Source organism: Hypomesus transpacificus, unplaced genomic scaffold (assembly GCF_021917145.1).
Source record: "Hypomesus transpacificus isolate Combined female unplaced genomic scaffold, fHypTra1 scaffold_184, whole genome shotgun sequence".
Taxonomy (NCBI): domain Eukaryota; kingdom Metazoa; phylum Chordata; class Actinopteri; order Osmeriformes; family Osmeridae; genus Hypomesus; species Hypomesus transpacificus.
Genome location: NW_025813733.1, coordinates 152,451 through 177,547, shown reverse-complemented (window position 1 = coordinate 177,547; position 25,097 = coordinate 152,451). Strand labels below are relative to the sequence as shown.

The following is a 25,097-nucleotide window of genomic DNA, read 5'->3' as shown; positions in this document are numbered from 1 at the left end:
AGCAAAGCAATGTTTGGTAAAAATTGTGTAGTAAACAAACAGGTGGCTACCAAGTCTGGTAATACGACAAACGTTTATACATTTACATTTAGTCATTTAGCAGACGCTCTTATCCAGAGCGACTTACAGTAAGTACAGGGACATTCTCCCCGAGGCAAGTAGGGTGAAGTGCCTTGCCCAAGGACACAACGTCATGTGCACTGACCGGGAATCGAACTGGCAACCTTCAGATTACTAGCCCAACTCCCTCACCGCTCAGCCACCTGACTCACTTTCCCTTTCTCGTTTATACCAAGGTATTGAGAAAAAGCAAGTTTTTAAAAGCTTAAGTTACTTGACCCCAGGTACGTGCTCCCTGGACACAAACATTTCTCTCACACCGCGCTGCCTAAACTTTATGCCCAGTGTAGGGAACGTTTGAGGAAGAGACTTACTTAGCGACTACTACGGATCTGTGGTCTATCGTCTTAATTATCGTTATCGAATGGAAATATTAATATCTATATTGATAATTTTTTACCCATATCGCCCAGCCCTACCCACTCAAACGCTCTACCCACTGAGCTACACCTGAGGTACTGAACAACCAGGGCACAACTGTCCCCCAACCACCTCCACAACATCAAACTCATCGCACAGACGGTGGATAAGTGACACGTCCCCTTGGTATTCGAGGCAAGATTCCAGTAACTGACATTACTGGATCCATTTTGAATTACGTTAGTGCAAGTCAGCATGAGAAGGCTAAGCAAGGCGTAGGGAACACCAAACGCTTTAAGTAATGTGGTATTAGATATCATACATCTGGCTTTAGTCACAGCCTTTCTGCCTGCTGAAACAAGCTAAACAGTAAACTGGGAAAAAAATAACTGATACATTATAAATCCTGACACGCCTGTAGAGATCATTCAAATTTGAAAGAAAATGTCATTGCGTTTGCATTACTGTCGATTTATTCAAGACAACGAATGAGAAATGAACCTGCCACTGGTCTGCTGGAACAGAGGTGAGAAATGATCTACATGGGCATTTTTTATTCAAGGCTATGATCTCAAGCTCCATAAATAGGCTTCACATGGTCTGGACAGAGGAGAGCTGGGTATAGAGTGACATCCAATCAGCTCAACGGAAATACCCAACAAGATGGCCGACATAACCGGGAGGGTTCAGAGGTCAGAGGTGTTTTCTGAAATGACTCCAGTCGGCCTGTAAACCTACCAGTCAACACCGGCCTTTAGACTCAACATGGGCATGCTGCAGATACCAGGATGTGCCTGGCAGGACCAGTCAGCGCTGAGAGAAAAGCCTCTGGTAAAGACGGCATGTGTGTGGAAAGAACAGAGTGAGACTGGCTGAGAGAAAAGCCTCTGGTAAAGACGGCATGTGTGTGGAAAGAACAGAGTGGAATCCAGCGTCTGTAACTCCACACGCTCTCGCAGTCCACTGCATTATTCACCGGAACACAGAACGGGTTCCAAACCGGATTGACGTCGCCTTGGTTACAGCCCTGGCGCGTGGTTTTCCTGACCCGTTTGCATGTAGGAGGGCCTGAGAGCGCCTCAAACAGTCAGCACAGCCCTCCTGATAAGCACCTCATACAGTCAGCACAGCCCTCCTGATAAGCACCTCGTACAGTCAGCACAGCTCTCTTGACTGTCACAGAGGGACTTTTCAGATGCCCACAGATCAAAGAAGACAAGGGGGGAAACTTCAAAAACACTTCCAAGAAATGGAAGAACCCCCACATTCATCATCACCCTTATCATCATCTCCTAATCACCATCATCCTCCTCCTCGTGCTCAGGTATCTGGCTTGGAATGAAGGAGGTGGGATGCCTGGGGTTGGATCCTTTCTAAGTCAAGCCAGAGTTGTTAGTTTAAACCCTGCCTTTAACACAAGCCCTAACACCATCTCAACACCCATCCCTACACCCTGCAAAGGCCTCAAGTTCTGGTGAAGCCATGCGTGACATAAACCATCATGGAGTCAGTTTTCACCTCGTGTTTCAGTCCAGGCCTCTATAAAAGATGAGGTAATCCAAAGAGAGGCAGGGCTTGATCCCTTATTCTCCACAGCTGTGTGAACTGCTGACGTGCTCTTTAAAGGCGGGCTGTAACCAGCAGGGACAAGCGACGGAACACGTGAAAACCCCAAGAGAGAAAATAACATCCGGTTTTGTTGTGATAGCCAATGTACCAGGTCCTCTCTCTCTCTTCATTCCTTCTCTGTCTCTCTCCCCTTCTCCCCCCCCCCCCCCCTCCACTCTCTCTGTCCCACATGTCCACAATCTGTATGCACGCCCTCCAAGTCAATCTCCACACATCAGTTACAAACTACTAGACAGGCACGTTTCTGGTCGGGTTCCAGGAACTCTCCAAAGCCACAGAACAACACAGTCAAAGCCTGTTTCATCCTGTGTACATACCAGCCTTGGTGTGACAGGGTTCACTTTGTGTGTAGGCCAAGACCTGTCCCCTCTTACAACCAGTACCACAGGCTTCCCTTCCTCCCTCCCTCTATCCATCCCTCTTTCCCTCCTCCATCCATCCCTCTCTACCTCCATCCCTCACCGCATCCTCACCCTGTTATTACCCCCCTCCACACTCAACATGCTGCGCCAGCCAAAACACTGACCCTCAAAAACAATTCAATTAACTGTAAACTCAAAACACACGACTATGCAGTCGTAAACATGTATTACTAACAAAGCTTCTGGGTAAATCTCTCTCCCTGCCTCTCTCTTTCTCCTTTCTTCTTCTTTGGTTTGGGTTGGTTAATTGTACACTTACTTTTACAGAAACTGCCCTGGTCCACCCACTTCCTGGAAAACCCCCAAGCTGGAACTAATTGATAGCTACAACAGTACTAGTAACATGATTTAGCAGTAAACTCCGGTAGCTTTCCCGAGATATCTGAATATTTACATAATGTCTTACTAGTGATTCATTACCACGATGAGTTAGTGACACCACACTGCGCTGTCTGTGGACTGGGGAACAGAAAAGAGAAATGATTGTGGTCGTCTGTAAATAAACTCTGAAGGGCATGACTACTACTAGCTAGATCATATAGTTAGCTAGCTAGATACCAACTGAAACTGAAATCAGTCACACGGGGGCCAGACGTCAAGAGGAACGTAAATCAGTATCAAAGTCACCGCCCAAAGACTGTCAATTTGTATGTTGACATTTTCAAAGAAAGAATTATGCATATTAAACTTTTTTAATTATCTATTTTATTTTATTTAAGATGATAGTGTTGTATACCATTGATATGAATATGTGTCTAAAGTTTGTATAGCTACTTGTCTTTGCAATATTTATAAAAAGAAAAGATTTTTAAAAAAGGCCGTCCTACAGTAGCAGAATCATACAAAATCACGGATAGCTTTCCTCAAACGTTGGAATAAAATAACAGAAATCAACCGATTGCTTTGTTGACAATTTGCCACAGCCATATCTTATTTGTCCTTGCCGTTAGTTGATCTTCACCGTTATCTTGAACAGCGTCCGCAAGCACAACACAGCCTTAGCAACGCGTAGCCTTTACAACCACTGAGAGAAAAAAAAACATGGAGGTATCCAGACAACAAGGCTGAGGTGTTTTCCATAGTCACCCTGTAGACCTTGCTAGCTATCACGTCTGTGGGAACGACAACCATACAGACCTTCATTTAAAAAAATGCAAACTGTGACCCCTGTTCACAGTTTTCGATAGGTCACCTATTTCGTTTCAACAAAGGAATGTGAATCACTGTGTTGGCTTTTCGTTTCTTGTGTAGTTTAGTCACAAGAGGATTCAGACAACGGACAGTTAGGTTACGTCAGTCGTTCCATACAACAATAACAGCAATAAAAAAATGTGAAGTAGCATATTCTGGTCCGCCCTGGTGACTCATTGGGTACAAAGGCTTGTGCCTTTACCGCAGGGGAACACATGCTGCAAATGTGACCCATGCGGGAATCGAACCCCGGTCACATGTGCATTCTCTCCCTGTCGTCCTTTCCCTCTCCCCCTCTCCCTCAAACTAACTATCCCCAAAAAGCTGTAAACTGCAATATATAAAATAGTGTGTTCCATTCCATGACCCTGTGACTCTGAGAGACCTTGACAGGAAATAAGAGAATGTATGCAGGCCTTGGAAATGGCAAGGTTTGGATTCAAACAACCCTGCAGCTACTCTACAGTAAAGGAGTATGTGCATTTCAAAAGCACAATAAATGAGGTAACAGGATAAATGTGCCTTGTAGCTCTTGTAGGACATAATGTGATTGGCTGTGTTTACTCTGTTGCTAACACCAGTAGGCCTTGATGAATGATTGATGAGCTTGCTTCTCAGCGCAGCTCGCTACCTGTGGAAGGAGATACGCAGGCAGGTCTAGCATATGGTACCACTGTACAGAGACACAGCACCACACAACACTGACACACACACACACAACTCTGGGACACACACACTTGGAGGGGAAACAGAAACAAACAGAGATAGAGAAACAGAGCAGATAAGATAGTGTAATCTCACAGAGAGGATTGGGTTTCTAGCACCCCGCCTCTCTAGCAGCGCTCACGGGAGGTGGTTCAGTTAGACGTACAGGCTGCTGCTGATAAGCGTAGAACCAGGGGATAGGTGTAGCTGAATGGTTAGAGCATTTGACTGCAGATCAAGGTCTCAGGCTCAAATTCCCCCGTGTCGTACATTGCTCTGGATAAGTCTTTGCTAACTGAATACATTCTTTTTGCGTTGCTGTTTTCGAACCAGCGTCCGGTGTGCTGAACTGGCCTGGTTGACACCAGAACAGGAGTTCTTCTAGACCTACAAGCACGTTTGGAGCAGCTTCGCACTAAGGAGCTGTTGGTTCAAAGTGAAAATCCACATTCATGTAGACTCTCTTTTAATTTCAATTTGCAAGTGGCTATTAAGTGAGGTAAATTCAAGTATGGGGAATCAGATTTGGCCGTGAAACGAGCCACAGGGAGAGACAGATAAATGTATAAAGCAGCAATTAAAGCCAGGATTCTTTCATTTTTTTCGGTTAACGTCAAGCGGTTTTTGGGGCTAAGGGTTTTATAGATAACAGATGAGGTGTCTGAGAGGCTCCAATGCCAGTCTAATTAGAACAACCTTCTTGGGCCTCTCTAGCATTTGGGCTCCAATCTGAAGACTCTAATGACCAGGTCTGCAGCGGGTAACAGGCCTCAGTCCAGCAGAGACCTGGGTAAGTTCACTAATCATAGCGTCCAAGAGGAGAAAATGTTAAACCAATTAAGTTCACAGCTACCAAAATGGCTACAGGGTTTCAGAGGGTAAACACAGCTAAACAAAACTGTTACCACCTCTGAGCCCAGGGAAAAAGGCCGTAAATGTGTCTGACTGAGGGAAGGAGTGGGAAAAATGGAAATAGACTCAAGGTCGTTGGTAATATTTCAGCCTGTTTACACGTTTGCACATATAAACACCTATAGGCCAGCCTCGCACACACACACACACACACAAAGAGAAACAGCTGACGTTAGAGTAGTTTGACCTTGAGTGAGTAAGTGAGATCTCTCTTGCATTTCTCTAGCCCTTTATTTTTGCTTGTGTTGCCAGCGATCTTCTCCATCTATAGAAGTCAAACCGAGCTGGCCCCTCTCCCATCGCTATTTTGAGCGCCCCCCCCCCACCGGCCCCCCCTTGCCCTCCTGTCCACCCCCACCCCCCACCCCCCTCCCTCACCCCCACCAATCGAGAGCCGAGACAAGCGGCATATTATAAGTTTATTTTCACCTGTTAAACTGAGTTAATCTGGCACACCATAGATTCCTCCACTTGCATTACAAGATGACGTCGCCCGTTAGGTGGAGTGTGAATCTTCACGGCCCTGGCTCTCCCCCCCTCCCACCCTCCCACCCTCCCCCTGGTGTTTCCTCTCTCAGTGGGCCAGGCCGATGGTGATTCAGTGCAGGCCTCCAGGGAGAGGAGAAGGTATGCTGCTCGGAATAGCTTTGGTGAGAAGGAATGGGCTTCTCTGCGTCCTGCAGCGGTTTGACGTGGCAGAGGGCGGGACAGACAGCTGCTCACTGGCTCTAACTTCCTCCACAGTCACAAAGTACAGTGTGGGACTACAGTCAGACCAATCTATTTGTAGACGCTTCCTGAAATATGGTGCATTTACCAGAAGTGAGTGAATGGAGGCCTGTGTGTGTTTGTGTGTGTGTGTGTGGTCTTTGTGAGAGTGTGTGTGTGGTCTGTGTGTGTGTGGCAAGATGGCTTGTGTGTGTGTCTGTGTGCACGGCCTGTGCATATGGCAGGCGTGTGCATGTGTGTGTGTGGGTGTGTGTGTGTGCATGTGTCCTTGTAAGAGGATGTTGTAAACTACACTTGTGCTGCTGTCAAGCACAGTCTGAAGCCATCGCCACCAGCTCCATCCCAGCTGACCTGAACAAACTTCAACTAGAACAGCTAGAAAATCCCCAAATGTTTCACTCCTTCATCATGGTGTCCTGCAGCTAATTAGTCGGTATGTGAAGGATGTCAACCAAACGGGTGGATCTCATTCTGTGTGTTGACTACAAGCTGCTGAACAGCCTCCTGTCCCTCTGTCGCTGGGAAGAAAAACACTGCGTGGAAGACTGGAAAACAACAAGGAGAGAAAGAGATGACAAAGTTTCTGCCTTTCTTTAAAGCAGTTTTTTCCTAAGTGGAACTGCATATCAGCCATTAGACTCCAGCGATGCTCTGAACAGTAACTTACTGTTGTTAAGCCAACTGTAATCACTGTAGCGTGTTATTGTTGCTGCTCGTGTCTGGTAGCTCAGATGTGGTAGCTTGGTGCCGTCCCTGGTCTAAATACAGACTGTTCCTTGACTCTGACCACCGAAAAACTGTCAGAACTACACACTAATCTGCCCCCACCTACGCATAAAAAGCAAGACAGTTGTGTAGGCTGCAACAAGATCAAGGTTTTAAAATATATGTAATTTACTTTTCTTTTCTACAGTTGAAAGGAACAACAGTCACTTCAGGGGTCAAGGCTGGTCAAGGCTGCAGTTACCTCAGGGCCAGAGGAACAGCCTGGCAGGGCAAACCAGAGGAACAGCCTGGCAGGGCAAACCAGAGGAACAGTCTGGCAGGGCAAACCAGAGGAACAGCCTGGCAGGGCAAACCAGAGGAACAGCCTGGCAGGGCAAACCAGAGGAACAGTCTGGCAGGGCAAACCAGAGGAACAGTCTGGCAGGGCAAACCAGAGGAACAGTCTGGCAGGGCAAACCAGAGGAACAGCCTGGCAGGGCAAACCAGAGGAACAGTCTGGCAGGGCAAACCAGAGGAACAGTCTGGCAGGGCAAACCAGAGGAACAGTCTGGCAGGGCAAACCAGAGGAACAGTCTGGCAGGGCAAACCAGAGGAACAGCCTGGCAGGGCAAACCAGAGGAACAATCATCCGCAACAATATTTGCATGTTCGCTTTGCAGCACACCGCCTCACTGGCTTACTGTTCTGGCAGAATGAATTATTCAAATGACATGTAAATTCCCGCTTGCTATAACATTGTGTGGCCCAGTGATAGCATGGCTCAACGCCTCCTGCTAACTTCCACCAAGACCTCCCATAAACCAACCTGCTCTCTCTCATAAGACCAAGACGAAGTCCTCGCAAATAGCCCAAACCACATTTAGCTTGTCTAGCAAGTAGCTTATCTAAAAACATGTAACTTCCGCCTTTTAAAGGATTTTGCGGATCCACAGATCAATTCGCATCACTTTCAGACTGAGGTAATATAATAGTAGGTAATTGAATCACGTACCATCATAGTTCCACAGAGCTACATACCGTGAGAGGTCAACAAGATAATTCTCCACCATCTTCCTCCATGGAGGAAGTGGACAAGTGAATACTATTATTAAAATGACTGAGATCAAATCAACCACACACACAAAAATCCCTGGCTAGGATGTTTTTTTTATTTATTTTTTTCACTTTGAGGAAATATGTTGAAACTGTTCACATTCAGCCACCTACTCAATGGAGGGCAAGGCAGTACTTGAAATCAAGCCTTTCAGTACAAAGTAGCACCTAATGTGTAATGATAAGCTTAATGTGGTTGATTAAAATGCTTTATTATGGCAACCACAGTACGAGTGCTCTGATTGGCTAATGAGTAGTCATGCCAGCCGCGTATTGACCTCATCGCCGGTCCACGGTCTGATACGGATCATTTTCGCCCTCCTCTGACGTCATCTTCAAAATGAGCGATATCAGGACTCAGCTGAGTTTTACTATCCAGACGATACTGAAGACATCAACAGCGACGAAGAAATTGTTAACTTTGTAAAAGAGACGTTATTTGTGTTGGAATTAAAGCCATTTAACAGAACCGTGTTGTCTGCTTTCTATCAAAAGTAATTGGTTGCTATGCAACACCTGAAACACACCGTGAGAGGACATGAGAGCTAGCTATAATAAGCCTACCATTTATTTTCATTTACAAAATGAAAAGAGCTAAAAATTCGAGATGGTAAAGTTGAATCGTTGGAGGGAGAATATGTAGCGATCTGGGGGAGCCAGCTGGCGGGCTGGACAAAGTGGACAGGCTCAGACAGATTGGGATTTAATCTGAGGCAGCAGAAGGGGTTTGTTGGATTAAGCACCCACACATACGTAGCTATGCTAACTCTGACGCTAACTCCCATCGCCTAAAACATCATCTGCCAGGTGCCACGTGTGTACCGTGAAGAAAAACTACTAAAAAAACTACTCCCCAGGGCTTGGCTGGTGTTGGCACCGAAGGCCGACCCAACACCCAGGACAAGGAGCCTCTGAGACACAAACACTGCACGCCTCTCTCCCCCAAGCTGACCTAGCCTCTCGTTTCAAGCTCGTAACCCTGAGGTAAGACACGTAACAGGTAAGAGAAGTCCCTCTCTCTAAAAACATACATCTTTACTTGTGATGCTGTGGCAAATGTATTTAGCCTTAAAAGGATTGTGAGAATGAACCTTGTACCTGTCAGGGCCTGTGTCTAGGTCCCATTCAATTCCAGCATTCCATTCAATTCCAGCATTCCTTTCAATGCCACAAAAATTCCTTTAATTTCCAGTCAAATCCATCAAATTAAATTCCATTCCATTTATTAATTCCCTTAAAAAACTAAAGTTGTTCAGGTGAACTCAGGCCATCTTCGTTCTCTGAGAAGCATGGCAGAGAGGTTTAATTAGAAAAGGCTGTTGTTAATTAAAGACATGCTGCCACGTGCATGCCCGATGGTTACAGCTTCTTCCAGGCAGTGGAAAACAGCAGAGCTGTCTTCCATCTGCCAGAGCCAGAGCGGAGCGATGACGTCCCACACTGAGCAGCATCCATGAACACGGAAGCTAGGACGAGCTAATGCAAGGTTAGGACCTTATTTGGTGCGCTTGGTAATGGATCTATTAGGATGACAAATTCCCTTCAAACTCTATTGTCATTGCACAGAAAAACGGTCAAGCTGAAACTACTGTCCACAGACCACTTTGCAATGTGGCCGAGCGCATACAGTACATATCTGTCTCCCTGCATGACGTGCCTTGAGAAATAAGTTCTCTCTATTTAAGGAGAATCACTTTTCAGACCTCAAAAACAAGTCTGTCACAAGTGGCCCGTAAGGACACCACTAAGGACCAGGCCTCTTCAACATCCGTCTCCTTCACACAAACAGACCGTCTGCCCACAGAACAAGGCTACTCACAACAGACTCTACGCTGGTGCTTATCCATCCCAGTCACTGGTGTCATTTCTGCTTCCTCTAACTTAAACTGAGACACTGACTGGATGCTGCCAGAGGTCGTTTGTCTCCTGGGTTTTCCATTTGCTTGTCCAAGAGAAGGACCACAGGAGTACTACTGTTGTACTGTGCATACAAGCTCTGCCTAGATCAACAGACATATGGACTATTTACATTCCTACCATCATGTATTGTTGCTGGGATGTTTATTCAAGGTCCATCCAATTGGAATAATCAAACACTAAGTACATGCCTTAGACAAAGACCTCAAACATTTGCCAACAAGCTAATTTTCTCAACAAATTCAACAAATCCCTCGGACTCCCGAGTGCACGACCCAAACCTGGCTCTGCCCAACCGCTAACAATACCAGAGATGTTCACCAACTCATACAGACAGCTATTGATTTCTTCCTCTCTCCATTGTGTGGTAGGCTGTTTTCAGAAGTGGCTTTCCGTTCCAAAGGCAGAAGGGCCATGAGCCAGCGACTCTGCCAGTAACCGTGTAGGGGTCATATTCTTTAGCAGGTCGTGGTATGCCAACACTGAGTGCACAGGATGTTGTATCGTACGGGGGACGTTTCCTTGCCTTGCCTCTGGGGGAACATTTCTTATCCAGCCTCACTTATGTCATGGTCAAAGGCCTGGTATCTTGTGTGTGTCAGTGTGAACTTCTGGTTATTTATGTGAATGTTTGAGGTAAACTTTTGATTATTTCATTTTTTTTTTAATCTGTAAAACATCCTGGTGTGAGGAGTTACATTTATACAAAATCATGTTATTATTCTTTTTATGGATGCACCAGGGACTCAAACAGACACCTTTGGTGAGATCTCTAACTTTGTTCAACACCCCTCCGATGACCTCCAACCCCTCCAAAAAAAGAAGAAGAAAAAAAACAGGAAGTCTACTCACCTATAGTACCGAGACTGGAGGTATGTGGAGCACACAGCTTTGGAAACATGGCTGGCCGAGCCGAAGTCTATCACCTTCACCCTGTAGGGCTGCCTCACAGGATCCACCAGCATAATGTTCTCGGGCTTAAGGTCTGCATGAATCAGACCCATCATCTTCAGCTTCCTCAGCGCCATGGCAACCTGCTGCAGCACCGGCCGGATCACCTTCAGGGGCAGTGGGCTGAACTTGTTCTGCTTCAGGAAGTCGTACAGGTTCTGCTCCAGCATCTCAAACACCAGGCAGGTGTGGCTGCGATGCTGGAAGCACTCAAAGGCCCGCACCAGGTTGTGTTCGTCCGCGTTCTCCCCGCTGAGCCGCGCCAGGATGCCCACCTCGATCTGACCCTGCCGTGCGTACGACGGGTGGTTCTTCAGGATCTTCACCGCCACCACCTCTCCCGTGCCCCTCTTCCAGCACTTCACCACCTGGCCGAAGGTTCCCCGGCCCAGGAACTCCAGAACCTCATAGGTGTTCTTCATAGAACACAGGACCTCGTGCTGGACCAGCTGGTAGTCTCCGTCCCCTCCTCCTGCCCCGCCCGCCCCCGTGGCCCCCTGCTTGAGGGCCCCCCCTCCCCCGGCCGTGCCCGCGTTCCCCCCTACAGTCGTGGTTTGCATCATGGCAGGCAGCATGGACAGTTCCTCCAGAATCTGCATGGCGCTCCCTCGGTTATCCAGCTCCTCGCTCTTACGTTTCAGCCCGCATCGCTGAGAGCCCTCGGCCGAGTTCAAACCTCCGCAGTCTTCCTCGTCGACTTCCGTTCCCCCGTCGCTTTCCTCCACCTTCCCACCTCCTCCCCCTCTCCTGCCCTCTCCCCTTCCCCCTCCTCCTGCCCCTGCTCCTCCACTGCTGCCTCCGCTGCCTCGATCCCTCTTCTCCTGCCCTTTGACCTGTGAGGGGACTGCCCCTGGTAGCACAGGGCCTGCTGCTTCTGCTCCTCCTTCTCTACTTCCTGCGGCGCTGGGATGCTCTCTCCGGACCCCTCGCACCACCACAGTCTTCACCGGGTGTTCCTGTCCTCCGCGAGCTCTCACGCCCACAGCCGAGTCTGGAGCAAACGGGGGAGGGAGCTTGTTGGGGTGCGCGATGCCGAGGGTTGTGCTGTTCAGATGCGGGTGAACCCTCTCATGGTACACACATTTGCTGGGCTCCACTTTCAGTTTCTTGACGCTGCAAAAGGCACTTGTCTGGGTTTGATAAATGTGTGGTGGGTAGACCAAGACTTGTGAGGCCATACCTGGACAGAGAGAGAAGCAAACACAAACATATATACACGTGAGATCATCAATATAAGCATATTCAATTACGTGAAGACAGGAATCATTACTGTGTCCTGATGCAAACTGAGACTTTTGTATGATGACGTAGTAATACAAGCAATGTTCTAGGGCGAAATGCCAATCTCATTCCTCCTTCAAAACAAGATAGAAATGTTATGTACATCTAAGGTTAACGTCATGAATTACTTAGCTGATGACATTTGAAAAATAGCATGCATCTATATGACAAGTTACATTTCATATAAAACAAAACATATTCCTTTTGTCGACTACATGAGGACAATCTAATCTTAGGCAGAAAAGCCTTCATATAACAGTGGTAAACAAAAAGTAAAGCAATTGTTCTAATGTTGTTTGTAAGGGCCTGTCATGTCTAAGGATAGGTTCCCTTCAGAATGTGTGCAGATCCTGGAAATCATTACACCACACAGCCATTTCTCAGGAGGACCATGGAAAAGTACTGCAGCAGAGAGAAAAAACAACACTTTTTGGGGGGGGTGTTTTGCTTCTCTTTTTTTGGCCAAACCCTGCTCATGTTTGCACGAGGAATTGCATAAGACAGCAAGGCCTCCTAGTCATTACCACATCATAAACGGAGATAAGTGCATCTGTCCAGATTTGCTCTTCAGTTTTATTTCCCCCCTCAGTGTTTGCTAGCAGAGGTCAAAGGTGATGGCACTCAGGGATGTGAATCATGTCGCATGCGGTTCTAGATCAGGAAACACAAGCAAAACGGATGTCCGATGGCAGAGTGACACGCCGTGTCTCTGAACGACGTCAGGCTCGACGCTCGTCCCCTCTCCCCTCAACAGCCCTTCTCACAGGCGTAGCAGCCGACCAATCAGCTGAGAGTAAACAACACGCTCCGTTGAAGGGTTCCCAAATAGCATCGCCATGTCGGCCAATCATTTGCAACCCCACCGCCAAAACCACGCTGGAGAAGACCCACTTCTCTAAAAGGTTCGCCTGACCTTTCTGGGCCGTTTCCATGCATCCCACCTCTTGTCTCTAGGCAACCAATGTGTTCAGAGTGAGTGTTAGTGTGAGAGAGCAAAAGAGAGAGAGAGCGAGAGCGAGAGAGAGCAGAACATCAGGTCAGCATGCCAGCCGCTCTCAGACGACGTAGAGGAACACCCCTCCCCACCTCTCCATGTACTCGGAAAACAAGAAGAAGAGATGTCACCCCTGCTAGCGAATATCAGGCACGAGGATTTCTCCAGGTCATAGAACATCTAAGGAGGACAGGCCAGGGGCGTAAGTCGCTGCCTGGGAACCGCTTTGGATGAACACGTCTCCTGACTACATTAGGATGAACACGTCTCCTGACTACCTTTGCTGTTTACGAAAGACGGGGGTTTGAGCAGCGTAGTATGTCCTGGCACTCCGACCTTTGACTTTACCCCTGGCCCACGACCTACTTCCTGTCTAGAGAAACACTTCCTGTGACATCAGAACATCAAAGCAGCGCGTCCACACCTGCTAGCGGACTGTGATCAAGGAGGTATCCACAGGGAGACCTGTTTAGACTCGCTTGGTCTCACAGCGGCCTCGAAATACCGTCGATGACGTCTGCTGCAGAGGCACAGGAACCACGTCGACGCGTTGAAATATAAATTACAATAAGATGACAAATTATACAGTTTCAGATGTTGAGGCTGTAATTAAAAGGTAGCGGGTGAGAGAACAAATGGTTCTCAGACAACTGCAGCTTCTGTGAGGAGGGAGGGGGAGGGTGAGGGGGGAAGGTGAGGGGGGAGGGGGAGGGGGGGAGGGGGAGGAGGGAGGGGGAGGGGGGAGGGTGAGGAGGGAGGGGGAGGGGGGAGGGTGAGGAGGGAGGGAGGGGGAGGAGGGAGGGCAGAGCTGTGTGCCAGGCTGCGCTAAGCTGGAGACGGGCATTAAAGGCAGGGTAGGTAAGTTTTGCGAACCTAGCAATTTTGGCTTGAGTTCGAAAGGATTCAAACCAAAATATGGGGTCAGATGGCTGAGCGGTTAGGGAGTCGGGCTATTAATCAAAAGGTTGTTGGTTTTATTCCCGGCTGTGCCAAATGACTTGTGTCCTTGGGCAAGGCACTTCACCCTACCTGCCTCGGGGGTAATGTCCCTGTACTTACTATAAGTCGCTCTGGATAAGAGTGTCTGCTAAATGACTAAATGTAAATGTAAAATATCCCTCCCTCCCTTCAAAGCCGCTCCCCCAAAACACATGAGCTGACTACTGTTGGGACAATCATTGCATTCGGTCTGAATGCCATGTTTATTACGGTCCTGCCAAGCTCACATTCATCGAATGTATCACATTTTACTATCAATCCTTTAGATTTATTTGTTGCTATAAGGATGTGAAGTTTATTTCAGCAAATATGACAAAGTAAACAACATTACTGACATAACTAGTCAGTTGCGCTTCATTCTCACACAACTTACTCCACAGGAGGTCACATCCTCTATTAGCCTTCGGTTCAGTGACGCACACGCCAAGAATGACTCCTGGCCATGTTACTGGACGTGTAAATACAGTTCCCTGACTCTGACCACCAAGATGCTATTGGAACTCTGCACTTCTGATCGTTAATCTTCAGCTGTAGGTTCTATAGGGACAACATGTTTGCGTTGCTGTGGATGAAACCTACCTAAAGTCAAGTCAAAGTGATAATGAAAAACATTTGAAAAAGAACGAAACAAGGCAGAGCTGTCAGACCGGGCCTGTGTCTGAGGAGAGCTGAATTCCAGCCCACTGCCTCCATCACTCATGGAGACAGAATCAAACATGAGATCTACAAGAGAGGTCTGTTCAGGCTAGTCCATGACATGTGTGGCTGACACAGAAAGGCGTCCGAAACAAAGGGAAACAAACACGAGGCACTAAAGATATTGTACTAGATCCAGTTTAACTCGTCTTAACAATGACAGAACCCTTCTTTGAGTGGTTTGCTATAGAGTGCTCTGGTTAATGTTGTTTCCTGCAGCTGTGTGCTGTGAGGCTGTGTGCTGTGAGGCTGTGTGCTGTGAGGCTGTGTGCTTCCTGTGTGCTGTCTGCTTCCTGTGTGCTGTCTGCTTCCTGTGTGCTGTGAGGCTCTGTGCTGTGTGCTTCCTGTGTGCTGTGTGTTTCCTGTGTGCTGTGAGGCTGTGTGCTTCCTGTGTGCTGTGTGCATCCTATGTGCTGTAAGGCTGTGCGCTGTGTGCTTCCTGTGCGCTGTGTGCTTCCTGTGTGCTGTGTGCTTCCTGTGTGCTGTGTGCTTCCTGTGTGCTTCCTGTGTGCTGTGTGCTTCCTGTGTGCTGTGTGCTTCCTGTGTGCTGTGTGCTTCCTGTGTGCTGTGTGCTTCCTGTGTGCTGTGTGTTTCCTATGTGCTGTGAGGCTGTGTGCTGTGTGCTTCCTGTATGCTGTGTGCTTCCTGTGTGCTTCCTGTGTGCTTCCTGTGTGCTTCCTGTGTGCTGTGTGCTTCCTGTGTGCTGTGTGCTTCCTGTGTGCTGTGTGCTTCCTGTGTGCTTCCTGTGTGCTGTGTGCTTCCTGTGTGCTGTGTGCTTCCATGGCCATGTTCAGCACAAGCAGGAAGCCAGTGACATGCGCGTCCCATCAGCCGTAAACAACGACCCTAACCTAATATAGATAAGCTTATCCAACCGCCTGCAAACTGTAGGCAGCAAACCATAGGCTACACTTTACATCCCCCAACTCCCCCTTCCACCCCACCACACACACAGTGGATCCCTTTTTGTATGTTGCTTTGGATTGTACTTTTCTTTTTATAAAATGTCAAGAGTGTTCGTAGAGGGCAGCCACAGTAAGGCCTGAGCTGGGTTTAATGACCCACTGAGACATGAATAGGTTACTTTTCTAAAAATGGATCTGGTTATGATGTCGATCTAGGTGGAGGTCACTCGGAAGCCAGGGAGGCTAACGCACCACGAAGGCTGAGGCCTCACTGGGGAGGGTTAGGGTTTGAATCCAGCCCAGGCCCGTCACCGCATGCCATCCTCTCCCTCTCCCTCTCCCTCTCCCTCTCCCTCTCCCTCTCCCTCTCCCTCTCCCTCTCCCCCTCCCCCTCCCCCTCCCCCTCCCCCTCCCCCTCTCCTCTCCCTCTCCCCCTCCCCCTCCCCCCTCCCTCTCCCTCTCCCTCTCCCTCTCCCTCTCCCTCTCCCTCTCCCTCTCCCTCTCCCTCTCCCTCTCAACGTCCTGTCCAAACACTATCTCTGTCAGAAAAATAAATAATAAAGGCAGAAATGCCACCAAAAATACATCTTAAGAAGAGAAAAAAACTAGGGGTGAACAGAGACAGAGATTTCAGACTTCAGGCAGATCAGAGCCTGAGGCCTGTAGAGACCTGTCTTCATGACCTGTCTTCATGACCTGTCTTCATGACCTGTCTTCATGACCTGTCTTCATTACTCAGAAAACTGCTTTTTCTACTGATCTCAGTTACCTCTCACTCGGGTAACTGATAAATCTAGGATGAGGCTTCTCATCTGAACAATTAATGTGAAGTGTGAATGTGAATCAATTCACCAGGTAAATTGTTTTTAGAAAGCTCCCTATTTCATGGAGGCCTAGCTCATCGTTGGAGCCTCAGACAGCAGATTAAGATGTTGCAGGCTTATATCCCTCTCCTTCACATTACTGGATCAAGTGTCTGCTGGATGAACAGAGGATTGTGTTTGCTGTCCAACATCGTCATTGTTCCCCCTGCTTGACACACTTGTCTTGCCTCCTCTATCTGCAGACTAATCTGTCCGTTGAGCCACAGGACCCGTACACTCCACAGAGGGAGCCACTTCCTGTCCCACTTCCTGTCACGCCAGCCTGACAGAGACATGGAAAAACACAGATCCTCACTGAGCCCAGCTGCTCAAATCCCTGACTTTCCGCTTACTCACACAGCAAAGTGTCCAAAACCCCCCTTCAAGAAACTAGCGTAACATAACCCCAACAACTAAGAAAAATACCCAGAAGTCATCAAGAGACTGGTTCCTCCAGCGTGGCCCCGCCTCCCAGAGAAAATCTGCTCGACGGAAACCGTCTCGTCGCCTGAGTCTTGATAACAACAGTCAGTCTGCGCAGCCCCTCCAGTCCCTCTGGTGAACAGGGAGATAAGCCTCGCACCAGCTCACTCTATGGTCCCATTTAGAGACGGGGTGCCAAGAAGCAGGCCTCACAGGATATCACTATCAGCAAACACAGCCATTCCTCCACCAGACGGGCTTTGTGTGTCAAACCATCAACATGATAGCTACTGTCTTGCCTGTAACAGTGACCAGCTAGTCCCCCCACCCCCACACCCTCACCCCTTCACCCACACCCTCACCCTCACCCCCACCCCCACCCCTTCACCCTCACCCTCACCCCTTCACCCCCACCCCTTCACCCTCACCCTCACCCCCACCCCTTCACCCCCACCCCTTCACCCTCACCCCCACCCCTTCACCCTCACCCCCACCCCCACCCCTTCACCCCCACCCCTTCACCCCCACCCCTTCACCCTCACCCCTTAACCCTCACCCCCACCCCTTCACCCTCACCCCCACCCCTTCACCCCCACCCCTTCACCCCCACCACATCACCCTCACCCCCACCCCCACAGCCTCACCCCCACCCCCACCCCTTCACCCTCACCCCCACCCCTTCACCCACCACATCACCCTCACCCCCACCCCCACCCCCACCCCTTCACCCTCACCCCTTCACCTTCACCCCCACCCCTTCACCCTCACCCCCACCCCTTCACCCTCACCCTCACCCCCACCCTCACCCCCACCTCTTCACACCACCCTCACCCCTTCACCCTCACCCCTTCACCCCCACAGCAGTGTTAGGGAGGGTCTCCTGGACCAAAGGGCCCTGGGACTAAAAGGGTCTTTAGCTTAGAGAAGCCAACAGGGTGGCAGCTGCAGCGCTCTGCTATTCTTACCCCCCTGTAGCCTGACACTGTCGTCTGACCAGGGGACAGGGGCCGGTATCATCCCTCACTCACTCTTTTTTCCCCCTTTCTCTCGACAGCCTCTCGGCAGCAAAGTAATTGTGTGCAGTTGACCTTTGACCCTCGGGGGGTCGGGATTCAACCGAGAGGTGAAAAAATAACTGTCCCACACCTGTCCCGGCTCCCTCGCTCTCTTGTGATGAGAAACAGAGATGGAGGCAGAGAGAACAGGCGGTGCAAGGCTAGCAACAGCTGATAGCAGAGGAAAAACAAATAGGCCTGTAATGCATTGTGCGTGTGTGTGTGTGTGTGTGGGGGGGGGAGTGTCACTGTGAAAGAGGTGCAATTGATTCAGTAACAAGGTGCAAAAAACACCTTGGACTGGAAAGCCTTTCAGTAAAGTTAGTCTAAACACATAGTTCATTTGGCTTTACATAAAACAACTTTACTGAACGCTCAACCAAGCTTTATATAGCTGACCCTATATGGCTTGTATGGTTAGAGAGAGTTCCAGTAAAGACTACATAGGTCAACAACACAGTAAACTACTTAGGTGGCCATGCTGTGGTGAAACTCCACTTAATGTCCACTAAAAAGCATAGAAAACAGGATGTGGCTATAAATTCAAAAGGTCAAAATATTTCAGGGTTTTTTTTTTTCTTCTTCTTTGGATGAACAAAATAACTTTTGTTTTACCACAGACCAAATAAATTCCTCTGAAATACTCTTTCCCTCTGTGAAAGCAACAGCCTTCGTGTTAAGCCATCCATTACGATAATCTACCTCCATCATTTTCACGTCATACATTTTCAAAACACGTTTCATTGTCAGGAACAGCAACATGAGACGTCCCCTTGGAAAGTCCCAAACGAGCCAAACTGTAGATGAAAGTCTTCAAGGCTCTGAGATCAAAATACTGTCAGTCATTTCAGAGCTTTCGTACTTTCTCTCAAACGCTACTCTATCAACATTCCCTGAGCTTTGACTGACTTCAGCTCAACACACTTATCTCTACTGGTTCCCTAAGGCAGTTATGGCAGGTGATACAGCTATTACCCTGACTAGTTCAGAGGCTTTTCAGTTAAGTTTGTCTTTGTATTACGGTAAGGTCCATTTTATGGTCCGAAATATCGGAATGCAAAACTCAAAATCGTCACACTCGCAAGTTTGGGTAATCTTACCGGGACCACCTGCTATCATCGAGGCAAAATCTACGTGACTTACGCAAGAAACCTCCTGTATCCCCCCCCCCCCTCCCCTCCCCTCCCCCAGCCCAGCCAGGCCTCGGTCAGACAGATTATCCTGCCTGTACACCGTCCATCTGCTCTCTGTCTCAGACGCAACAGCAGTCGTGGTGTCTGCCATGACACCGGCCTCCTCCTGCCTGCGTCCCTTCACATCTAAGCCCAGCGGAAGGCCATTGCTGCCTCTTCTGTAGAGCTGTCCCAGTAATGCATGGCCCCTGTGTGAGGCAGCAGTGAGGCAGCAGTGAGGCAGCAGTGAGGCAGCAGTGAGGCAGCAGTGAGGCCCCGCTCTTCCCTCACATGGTCTCTACATGAGCTGGTCTTGTGCAGAGACCAAAACCAGACAACCTTCAGGGCACAGATAGAGCCGTGAGGTCACACACACACGTGTATACACATTCACATAAAAATGACAGAGAGAGGATCCTTTATCTAGCAGGAACTGATCCTATTCCAGAGAAACAGCCTAAGCGGCAATCAGGCAAGCGTACAACCACGACGTGGATGAACAATAGCGAACCCCTTCTAAATCCTAGCTGGCTAATATACGCTAATGGGTAAACAAAAGCTGATGCCCGACAAATTGCATACAGCGGCTCCACTTAGAAACAGTGGAGACAAACAAATTGAGTGCAGGGCACATCAATACTGTGTGGGGACACTAGACCAACCATTGATTTGCCACAGAAAGGGGGGGTGCATTCAAATGCTCAAACATAAACAGCTGATGGAGACAAAAGGGATTAGGTCATGGGAGGGGAATCATCCAAGCCTACTCAACATGAAATATCTCTAACCAGGCCTACTCAACATGAAATATCTCTAACCAGGCCTACTCAACATGAAATATCTCTAACCAGGTCTACTCAACATGAAATATCTCTAACCAAGCCTACTCAACATGAAATATCTCTAACCAAGCCTACTCAACATGAAATATCTCTAACCAGGCCTACTCAACATGAAATATCTCTAACCAAGCCTACTCAACATGAAATATCTCTAACCAAGCCTACTCAACATGAAATATCTCTAACCAAGCCTACTCAACATGAAATATCTCTAACCAAGCCTACTCAACATGAAATATCTCTAACCAAGCCTACTCAACATGAAATATCTCTAACCAAGCCTACTCAACATGAAATATCTCTAACCAGGTCTACACAACATGGAATATCTCTAACCAGGTCTACACAACATGGAATATCTCTAACCAGGCCTACTCAACATGAAATATCTCTAACCAGGCCTACTCAACATGAAATATCTCTAACCAGGTCTACTCAACATGAAATATCTCTAACCAAGCCTACTCAACATGAAATATCTCTAACCAAGCCTACTCAACATGAAATATCTCTAACCAGGCCTACTCAACATGAAATATCTCTAACCAAGCCTACTCAACATGAAATATCTCTAACCAGGCCTACTCAACATGAAATATCTCTAACCAGGTCTACTCAACATGAAATATCTCTAACCAAGCCTACTCAACATGAAATATCTCTAACCAAGCCTACTCAACATGAAATATCTCTAACCAGGCCTACTCAACATGAAATATCTCTAACCAAGCCTACTCAACATGAAATATCTCTAACCAAGCCTACTCAACATGAAATATCTCTAACCAAGCCTACTCAACATGAAATATCTCTAACCAAGCCTACTCAACATGAAATATCTCTAACCAAGCCTACTCAACATGAAATATCTCTAACCAAGCCTACTCAACATGAAATATCTCTAACCAAGCCTACTCAACATGAAATATCTCTAACCAGGTCTACACAACATGGAATATCTCTAACCAGGTCTACACAACATGGAATATCTCTAACCAGGCCTACTCAACATGAAATATCTCTAACCAGGCCTACTCAACATGAAATATCTCTAACCAGGCCTACTCAACATGAAATATCTCTAACCAGGCCTACTCAACATGAAATATCTCTAACCAGGCCTACTCAACATGAAATATCTCTAACCAGGCCTACTCAACATGAAATATCTCTAACCAGGCCTACTCAACATGAAATATCTCTAACCAGGTCTACACAACATGGAATATCTCTAACCAGGTCTACACAACATGGAATATCTCTAACCAAGCCTACTCAACATGAAATATCTCTAACCAAGCCTACTCAACATGGAATATCTCTAACCAAGCCTACTCAACATGAAATATCTCTAACCAAGCCTACTCAACATGAAATATCTCTAACCAAGCATACTCAACATGGAATATCTCTAACCAGGTCTACTCAACAACATGAAATCTCTCTAACCAGGCCTCCCTAACAACATAAAATATATCTAAACATCTCTTACCAGGCCTACTCAGCAACATACCCTCTAACACATACACTGCCTTAAGATCACCACAACCCCGTCACTGTGACACTGTAGTAGGCCTACACTGGACAACAGACACAGTAGGCCTACACTGGACAACAGACACCGTATGCCAACACTGAACAACAGACACAGTAGGCCTACACTGGACAACAGACACAGTAGCCCTACACTGGACAACAGACATAGTAGGCCTACACTGGACAACAGACATAGTAGGCCTACACTGGACAACAGACATAGTAGGCCTACACTGGACAACAGACATAGTAGGCCTACACTGGACAACAGACATAGTAGGCCTACACTGGACAACAGGCTTTGGGTGAAAAGCAGACATTGGAGGGCCCTGCTTGGTTTGCTAAGGGGGGTTGTGGAGAGGGCTGAATGAGCAAAGTTAGATCACATGAGACACATCTAGGGCTGCTTCAATAAAGAAGACACGAGACAGGGAGAGCAGAGCAGCACACCCAGTATGTCTCTGTCTATGTCTCTCTGTCTATGTCTCTCTCTCTGTCTGTCTTTCTCTCTGTCTGTTTGTCTCTCTCTCTCTGTCTGTCTGTTTGTCTATGGCTCTCTGTCTGTCTGTTTGTCTATGTCTCTCTCTCTGTCTCTCTGTCTCTCTCTGTCTCTCTCTGTCTCTCTCTGTCTCTCTCTGTCTCTCTGTCTATGTCTCTCTCTCTCCATCTCCCTTTCTCTGTCTGTCTCTCTCTCTCTCTCTCTGGCCAACACATTCCTCCCTGCACTGCTATCAGATTAGTGAGAAACAGAAAAACAACCCAGATTCTAAGCTTTTTCTGACAGAGCGAACAGAGCTCAGTCAAGCAAGGACTCATCACAAAGTCTGATTTAAGAACTAATACAAGTTGTTCCTCATGTCTTGGTTGGTCTGAATAAGTGATTCTCAAAATCAAGGTTGTGCCTTCAAACTAACACTCTGCTGGAACTCAACAGAACAGTCCTCACTTACAGCTGTTTGTTTGGCAGGACCAGACAGAATTCAGCACCATCAAATTGTAGGCAACGTCCTTCACTAAAACAACTCTGAAAATTCAGGGCCATCCAGAATAGTTTATCTTCCTACAAGAGTGCAGAGAGGAGTCAAAGAGCAAAGTGTTAAGCGAGAGCTGTTTGTCTTAAGGGGAAGTTGAACTTCAGACTATAAGGCAACAACGTAGGTAACCGCTTCAGGCTGGCAGGGAAAAGATCTAACACACAGAAGAATGCTCGTCAATAAAGCAGGAGGCGTCATGACATTTTTCACTCTGGAATGCATGTCAAAACAGGATAAGGGATCAATTAGCAGAATACCAAGCTGAATGTTAGCGGTGTTAGAGTGGCATAGCTCGAGGATGTGAACAAAGTATGCTTTTAAAATAGATACGTGTACTCCTTAACTTGACTTTGTGTAACGTTCTCTCGGAGATCAATAAAGTTTATAACTAAGGAGTTGGGAGTATTTTTGGTCAAGGCTGTCGAGATATCAAACACTTAAAATGACAAAACAAGCATAACGCTACTCTGCGCGACCCACAAGTTAGCTTTCAAAAGCTGGGTTGACCTGCACGTAGACAGGCTGGTGGTGGTTAAAATAGAGGCTGACTGCAAGCAATGGAGCGTTGGGGGAGGGCAATGCTGAGAAACATAATTCCCTTGATGAGCCGTATCTTTTAAAATACTAACTGGACGGGATTACGAACTACAATACTTTGACAGTACAGAACTTCCAATTAATTATCGTTGGGAATCAGTCTACGTAACCTGACATCTGTCATATTAGTTTTGGTTATAAGTTCTGAAGAACTCACGTCATGTCAACAGACACACAGACATCTGTAACCACATTACTTACCATTGACAGTAAAATATAATAAAACGTTACGGATTTATATGTATCTAGGCTGCCAGCTTCTGCCCTCAAATCAAAAATCTACTAAACTAGCTAACTAGGTGGACTGCCGAAGCAGAGTATATTTGTGGCTCAATAAATTAGCTTAGCGAGCAAGCTAGCAATATTATTTTCCATCTTTCTCGTGGACAATTCACAGGATAGCTTGTTTGCAAATAATATCAAAATACAACTGACATCTTACCTTCACGTAGATTAACGATAGGTAGAATCCAGGGCTTCTCTGAACATGTTATGGACTTATACACCCATTGCATGCACAGTCTGCCTGCATTGCTGCCATCTTGTCCGAGACGACAAGAGGGGAGAGCTCGCTCTCAACAACACCACCATCTCCCACATTTTAAACTTCAAATAACTCATGCACTTTAACGTTCTGTGACACCAAATCTTTCCCGGGACGTTTTTGTAATGTTCAAGTTATTCTCCGGTCTCTTCGGGCCATGAAGCCCATCTTCGAAGAGGTGTCAGTTACCCTTCTATCTCGAGGGCTGCTCCTGTTCTAGCTGTCTCTCTAACATGTCCCTCTCTCTCTCTCTCTCAGCTGCGTGCTAGATGTTTGTGAGCTGATGGTAAAGAGCTGGCTAGACAAAGGTAATCAAAGCAAGAGCTTAGCGATGAGACGCGCATGACAGGTGACATCTGTGAGAGCAATTTTTAATGGACAAGCGAACGGGCATTATGGATAGGGAAGTCATTCAATGTAAGTATGTTGTTAGAAGGAAATACACCGAAAATTACAGTAGGTCCCTATCTTGTGGTTATAATCTTGAAACGTAAATTCAGGGATATAATAAAATGGCTATACATTTCTCCGTTTTATCAGATATTTTTCTCTCTTACCGACCATAAACGCAAATAATAGAAATTATTGATGAATTGTTAATCTGGCAACACAATTCTCTTCTGCATGAAGTAGGGATAGATATGCACGTTGCTAAGGAAACTGCCCAGCTTCTGTTTTCTCAAGAGGTGCTTAACTCGAGTGTTGTGGAGATAGTCCTAATTAGGATTTCATCGTAGGCTACGTAATATAAATTAAAGAGGCAATGCTGATAATGTCAATTTCTATTAGGTCAACAATTTACCTACACAATAAACAGCTTTAAATTAACTAATGTTAGATATCCCTGAGACAGACACCCGATTATACCATGATACCAGAATCCTATGAACAGGTGGAAAATAACAACGTCAACTGGTCGAATTTGCCTGATTGTCAGAACCTGTTGTGTCATGTATTTGGATTGTGACAACCATCTGCCTTTCTCATTTGGTCAGACACCTGTTAGACCTACAGCACAGCATGGTAGACACAACCATACACATATATGTCTATGGACACAACCTTTTCAAGTGCAGTTTTAATGTAGTTTAGAATGTAAAACAATAGCCTCACAAATTCTTTAGTGTTACCGCTCGGAACATCACACACGTCAGTGCAAATGTAAACATACGGTCCTCATGACCGTGTCCTTCGTGGACAGAGATTGTCCTGAATCATACGTGGTGAATCACAGGAGGTAAGGCGATTTAAAACCTATTAACACTGAGTGGACAGCAGCCCATCGGACTTACACTTACAGCGCATCCTTGCCTATGTTGATGAGTGTCCGTGTAGCTTTCTAATTCATACATTCACTATGATGTAGGCCTACTTTTACATTCATGTAAACTGTGAGATGTTT

General features: G+C 47.1%; 1 protein-coding gene across 1 annotated transcript; it reads right to left on the bottom strand.

The window, feature by feature from the left end:
* Positions 1–912: 912 nt before the first annotated feature.
* On the bottom strand, positions 913–23,975 carry LOC124489188 (homeodomain-interacting protein kinase 3-like). Its single transcript, XM_047051875.1, has 4 exons — positions 23,594–23,975; positions 10,656–11,934; positions 1,609–1,612; positions 913–1,056 (listed from the first exon to the last, which is right to left on the bottom strand). The coding sequence occupies exons 1-4, from the start codon at positions 23,664–23,666 to the stop codon at positions 928–930; spliced, it is 1,485 nt and encodes a 494-aa protein (XP_046907831.1). The 5' UTR covers positions 23,667–23,975; the 3' UTR covers positions 913–927.
* Between the last annotated feature and the right edge of the window lie 1,122 nt (positions 23,976–25,097).

Coding starts and splice junctions, on each gene's coding strand:
- LOC124489188 (XM_047051875.1), bottom strand. CDS start 23,666: ATGCAATGGGTGTATAAGTCCATAACATGTTCAGAGAAGCCCTGGATT. Junction 11,935..23,593: donor TATCGTTAATCTACGTGAAG/GTAAGATGTCAG, acceptor CTCTCTGTCCAG/GTATGGCCTCACAAGTCTTG.